This window comes from Pantherophis guttatus, chromosome 8 (genome assembly GCF_059756535.1).
Source record: "Pantherophis guttatus breed Tessera chromosome 8, ASM5975653v1, whole genome shotgun sequence".
In the NCBI taxonomy this organism is placed as follows: domain Eukaryota; kingdom Metazoa; phylum Chordata; class Lepidosauria; order Squamata; family Colubridae; genus Pantherophis; species Pantherophis guttatus.
In genome coordinates, this window is record NC_142070.1 from 71890853 (window position 1) to 71897443 (window position 6591).

Below are 6591 nucleotides of genomic sequence, written 5' to 3' on the forward strand. Positions count from 1 at the left end.
ACTCCTCATCTAGACAAAAGCAATGTTTTATCAAGGGAACAAGCCGGATTTAGGAAAGATAGTTCTATTAAAGATCAAGCAAATGTTTTATATCACTTGATAGAGAAATACACCCAGGCTTTAAAATTCCATTTCGTGTAGATTCCAGAGAGAATCTATGAAAGAAAGAATGATTATCACTGACAAGAGATCCTTACTATTGATAGATAAGTTTTATAGTAACCCTGGTATGAAAGTTAGATATGATTCCTGTGGCCAGCTAAGTAATCCAATTTCTGTAATGCAGGAAGGAGAATTCCTTGCACTATTTTGATTTAATGTCTATAAAATTACAGAGATATGCATATTATTTTTTTAAAAAAAGAGTTCCATTTCCCTGAGTTCTCTAAGAGACATATTTTGGCATTTCTGCACAATGATTTATTCATTCTATCATGGTTAATTATTGGTTTGAGAAGAGGATTAAAAACCATGACTAATACTACAAAAATTGCTAATGCAGTAAATTATCAAAACTTAAAAGTTCTGACAAAAATATCTGCTAATGTCTCACCAGAGGATTTAAATAGTATGGGATGGGAGGGTAAATGTTGGTTTAGATGAAGAGCAATGATTATTTTAACCTTTTTCTATACTAAGGGAAGATATTCATTCCTTACTTCACTCAAATTATTTGAGGCAAGACTAAGGACTAGTTATTATACGATAGGCAAATAAATTCCAACTTTTGTTTTCAGAGAGGGAGCAATCAAAATGGTTGAGACCATTTTGCAAGCTACCATATTTATTTATTTAGAAAATAAACATACAGCACACGCAACTTAAATCAGTAACTCCGGGCAATTACAAGGAACCCCCAAACCAATTAAAAATAAAACAACAGAAATGTACAATTATTATTATTATTGTTATTATTGTTATTATATTGATTGATTGATTGATTGATTGATTGATTGATTGAATTTATATACCGCCCTACTCCCGAAGCACTCAGGGCGGTGAACAGCCAAAAGATAAAATACATATAATACAAATGTTAAAAAATCATTAAAATACAATTAAATAATTTGGCCCAGGAAACAAAATTTAAAAACCCCAATTTTATAAGACAAATTTAAAATTTAAAAAATTTAAAAAACAATTTAAAAAAGAGGTTAGGCCAGGCCGGCCTGCTGGAATAGGAATGTTTTAAGGGCACGGCGGAATTAAAGGCAATCATGATAGAATGCAAGAGCTAAGACCCATCACAAACTATTCACAGCCCCCAAAACATTCGTATCAGACTCCACTAGGAGCCCGGATCTAATGTTTGAGGCTCATGCCCTTTTGGAAGGCCAACAGGGTCAGAGATATCTAAGTATATTTCTAATGGAATCATAAGACTGGATGCCCAGATATAGATACAATTTTTATTACTAGTTGGAAATGATGTTTAGTACAACCTGACTGGTTGCCCTGTTAGAGAGAATATCTCTTCTTCATGGAATGCAAACATTAAAGATGCACATTTATTAATTTTATTCTCTCTTTCTATTTTTTTAAATAACTCAAAATAGTGAACATATGGAATAATCCTCCTATTTTCCTGCAACAACTCTGTGAGGTGGGCTGGGCTGAGAGCGACTGGCCCAAAGTGACAGACAACTTTGATGCCTAAGGCGGAACTAGCATTCATAGTCTTCTAATTTTCTAATCTGGTGCCTTCATCACAAAAACTTGGATGTTTATCGTTGTTGGGATACAGAAAACTAGAAACATTCTGAAACAAAAGATTCTGGATATAAAGTAGCAGCAACTGATGAATTCAGATCCAAGATAATTGAACTTGTCAAAGTACTCCTGTAGTAGAATAGAATAGAATAGAATTCTTTATTGGCCAAGTGTGATTGGACACACAAGGAATTTGTCTTGGTGCATACCCTCTCCGTGTACATAAAAGATGCATTCGGCAAGAATCATAAGGTACAACACTTAATGATAGTCATAGGGTACAAATAAGCAATCAGGAAACTATTAATATCAATATAAATTATAAGAATACCAGCAACAAAGTTACAGTCAGACAGTCATAAGTGGAAGGAGATAGATGGTGCGAACGATGAGAAGATTAATAGTAGTGCAGACTTAGTAAATAGTTTGACAGTGTTGAGGGAATTAGTTGTTTAGCAGAGTGATGGCATTCGGGGAAAAACTGTCCTTGTGTCTAGTTGTTCTGGTGTGCAGTGCCCTATAGTGTTGTTTTGAGGGTAGAAGTTAAAACAGTTTATGTCCAGGATGTGAGGGGTCTGTAGATATTTTCACAGCCCTCTTTTTGACTTGTGCTGTATACAGGTCCTCAATGGAAGGCAGGTTGTTTTTTCTGCAATTCTAACTATCCGTTGAAGTCTGTGTCTGTCTTGTTGGGTTGCAGAACCAAACCAGACAGTTATGGAGGTGCAGATGACAGACTCAATAATTCCTCTATAGAACTGGATCAGCAGCTCCTTGGGCAGTTTGAGCTTCCTGAGTTGGCACAGAAAGAACAATCTTTGTACCTTTTCAGCTGACAACTGCCAGAAATCAGAGCGTTTTCTTTAGGCCAGTTTGATGTATTAGTTTCAGCTGCTATTGGAAATAGATGTCATAAGAATATTTCTGCCTTTGTGGGTCTCATGTAAGGGTAGTTCTAGTCCATGTTTTACTATTCTTCAGCCTCCTTAATCACACTTCTAAAAATAGCAATAGCACTTAAGACTTTACACACTCTGTAACCGGTTTACAGAATCAGCATATTACCCCCAACAATCTGGGTCCTCATTTTAATGACCTTGGATGGATGGAAGGCTGAGTCACTCTTGAGTCAGGATTGAACTCCTGGCAGAGTTAGCCTGCAGTACAGGTAGTCCTCAACTTACAACAGTTCATTTAGTGACCGTTCGAAGTTACAACACACTGAAAATAATGACTTATGACCATTTCTCACACTTATGACCGTTGCAGCATCCCAATGGTCACGTGATTTACATTTGGATGCTTGATAACTGACTCATTTATGATGGTTGAATGGTCACTAAATGAACTGTTGTTAAGTTGAGGACTACCTGTATTGTCTGGGATGCTACACATCCTCTCCTCCATGAGTGGTTTTCTTTGTTACCTTCTGCAAAGAGGCTTCACAGTAGCAGAACCACTAGATTCTGTTAATAGCTTTATACCATATAGTATCAACCTTGTTAACTCTCAAGACCTTTTTCTGCTATGTATTCTAAATGGTCTGTGATTAATACCATGTTTCCCCGAAAATAAGACCCTGTCTTATATTTTTTTGAACCCTGAAATATGCACTTGGCCTTATTGCCATGCACTCAAAAGCCTGATCGGGTTTATTATCAGGGGATGTCTCATTTCGGGGTAAACAGGGTATATATGTATATAGCATATGTATGTATGTATGTGTGTGTATATGTATATGCGCATATATGGGTATGGTATATTTTGAAAGCGGGCATCAGAATTTCATTTTTTAATGTGTGCCAATGTGTTCACAGTTTTTAAGTGACAACCAAGATCAGCTTATCGTATTATGATGTCTGTACTTTTAAAATGATTCTAATCTTTTTTTAAAAAAATCCTAAATCATATCAAAATACCATAATTCCCACATCAGCTTGACAGTACAGCTTTAAATAAACATCCGGCTTCTTACCTGTCAAATCTAACATCCGATCCACAAAAACGATAGATGCTTTATTCTGTGCATTTTTCCTCCTGATCTTAGCCTGGGAATAATTTGCCAGATCCCCCGCAATAATCTTGCTCAGGGGCCCAATGGCAAAACATTCCTCCCGAACGCTCAGATACTCCAATAAGGTATGGAGACCCGACACCAGCGACCTGATGGCAAGCTGCAACTCGGAAGGCAGGGAGAAGAACTCCACATCGCTCAAGTGGCTGATTTTCTTCTTCTCCGGCCGCGCACTATTGATCCGCGCCAAATCCTCCGCCGTCAAAGGGAAAAGCGCGGAAAAGGCCGGCGTCACCAAGAGGTGGGGTAAGAGGGGGGCCAGAAACAAAGCGGCGTGGTACACCTCTGCGGTGTAGTTCATGTTGCCCATCCATTGGCAAAGCTTCTCTTCGAACTGTTCGAAGACCACCGGGCCGGAGCTTTCGGTCTCGACGCCGGCGGGAGTGTTGTACGCTTGCAAGTGGCCGGCGTGGTTGACCCCGGTGAAAACCACACAGTACTGGAAGTGGCTGAGGGTCACGATGTCCCGAATGACGTCCACGGTCCGGCCTTTCAAGACGGTGCCGACCACGAAGACCGCCTTAGGTTGGTCCACCTGCCCGGATTCAAAGCTGGAGAACTCTTTGACGTTGCGGGCTCCGGCTTGCAAGAGCCCCTCGATGCCACCGCATGCCCAGTGAAGGCTTTCCGCGCAAGGCGAGTCCATGTACACGACGGCTCGCTTCACCTTAGCAAACACCGGTTCCCAAGCTCGCCGGCAGAAAGCAGGCAGCCCGGCTGGGGGTTGAGGAGGGACGGTGGCAGCGCACATGGTCCTGCCCAGGTAACCCCCACTTTCAATGGAAGGGAAGCGGGCTAGCAAGGCAGGCGATCAGGAAGGCAAAAGAAGCCCTCGGGCCTCCATGGTTTGGGAAACGTTGCGGCCCCGCCCCGAGATTAGCGATCGAAAGAGATCCGGGATCCCTAATCTCCAGATCAGGAAGAGAGAGATCGAAGCCAGGAGAGCCACGGCATCACACCTGCCACCGACACTCCCCCCCCCCATGCCTCTCTGCAAGGCGGGCGCGGAGAGATGACGTCGGCTGCGGTCGGCGCCCCGCGCTGATTGGCTGTTCGAAGGTGGGAGCTGTTCTAGGAAGTTGAAGGGAGGGGGGAGGGGGAGGAAAGTTAACCCTTTAGTCCGCGGAGAGAAGGAAGCGAGGAAAAAAGGGATTGAAGGGTGGGTTGTTCGAAGTGGGCGGCGCGGATGAGCGTCGTTCGGGGTTTGGTCACGCGCCAAACTCGTTTCTTCCTTTGTCTCTGGGGCTGTTTTATGGCCTTTTCCCCCCACACACCCTATCCTATCCCCCTTCACTTTAATAATCCCCCGCTTTTCTTAATCTGAATTCATAGTCAAAAGGTTATCTAAAACTTTGCACAACATTAGAATGGAATAGAATAGAATAGAATAGAATAGAATAGAATAGAATAGAATAATGGAATGAAGAATGGAATAGAATAAGAATAGAATAGAATAGAATAGAATAATGGAATATAGAATAGAATAGAATAATGGAATAGAATAGAATAGAATAGAATAGAATAGAATAGAATAATGGAATATAGAATAGAATAGAATAGAATAGAATAGAATAGAATACTGGAATGAAGAATAGAATAGAATAGAATAGAATAGAATAGAATAGAATAGAATAGAATAGAATAGAATAGAATAATGGAATGAAGAATAGAATAGAATAGAATAGAATAATGGAATATAGAATAGAATAGAATAGAATAGAATAATGGAATGAAGAATGGAATAGAATAAGAATAGAATAGAATAATGGAATGAAGAATATTATAGAATAGAATAGAATAATGGAATAGAATAGAATAGAATAGAATAGAATAATGGAATATAGAATAGAATAGAATACTGGAATGAAGAATAGAATAGAATAGAATAGAATAGAATAGAATAGAATAGAATAGAATAGAATAGAATAGAATAATGGAATGAAGAATAGAATAGAATAGAGGAATGAAGAATAGAATAGAAGAATAGAATAGAATAGAATAGAATAGAATAGAATAGAATAGAATAGAATAATGGAATGAAGAATAGAATAGAATAGAATAGAATAGAGGAATGAAGAATAGAATAGAATAGAATAGAATAACGGAATGAAGAATATTATAGAATAGAATAGAATAATGGAATGAATAGAATAGAATAGAATAGAATAATGGAATGAAGAATGGAATAGAATAAGAATAGAATAGAATAGAATAATGGAATGAAGAATATTATAGAATAGAATAATGGAATGAAGAATAGAATAGAATAATGGAATGAAGAATAGAATAGAAGAATGGAATGAAGAATGGAATAGAATAAGAATAGAATAGAATAATGGAATGAAGAATATTATAGAATAGAATAGAATAATGGAATGAAGAATAGAATAGAATAGAATAGTAGAATGAAGAATGGAATGGAATAGAATAATAGAATGGAATAATGGAATGAATATTATAGAATAGAATAGTGGAATGAAGAATGGAATAGAATAGAATAGAATAGAATAGAATAGAATAGAATAGAATAGAATAGAAACATTATTGTCACTTCAAATGTACTCTAATCGGCCTACATTACAAATGAAATTTCGTTGCATACAGCTCTTAAAGGGTCACCACCTCAAATTTTACACTACATAAACACGACAAGATAAATACAAAATTATGGATATACCCACATATATTATATGACAGAGAGAAACAACATATTCTAGTTCGGATGTATACGTATTTATGGCGAGAATACTGCTAGTCCTGGACTTAAAAACAGTTCATTTAGTGATCCATAATTTCTACCCAAAAGG

General features: G+C 38.1%; 1 protein-coding gene across 3 annotated transcripts in view; it reads right to left on the reverse strand.

Annotated features, from left to right (window-relative positions):
• The window catches only part of SCFD2 (sec1 family domain containing 2), a 223923-nt gene extending 219090 nt beyond the window's left edge, over positions 1–4833 (reverse strand). For all 3 annotated transcript variants that reach the window (XM_087875321.1, XM_087875322.1, XM_087875320.1), the window contains exon 1: positions 3686–4833. In XM_087875321.1, the coding sequence (XP_087731447.1) occupies positions 3686–4535 (850 nt within the window). In that variant the 5' untranslated portion in view covers positions 4536–4833. The remainder of the gene's footprint in view (positions 1–3685) is intronic.
• Between the last annotated feature and the right edge of the window lie 1758 nt (positions 4834–6591).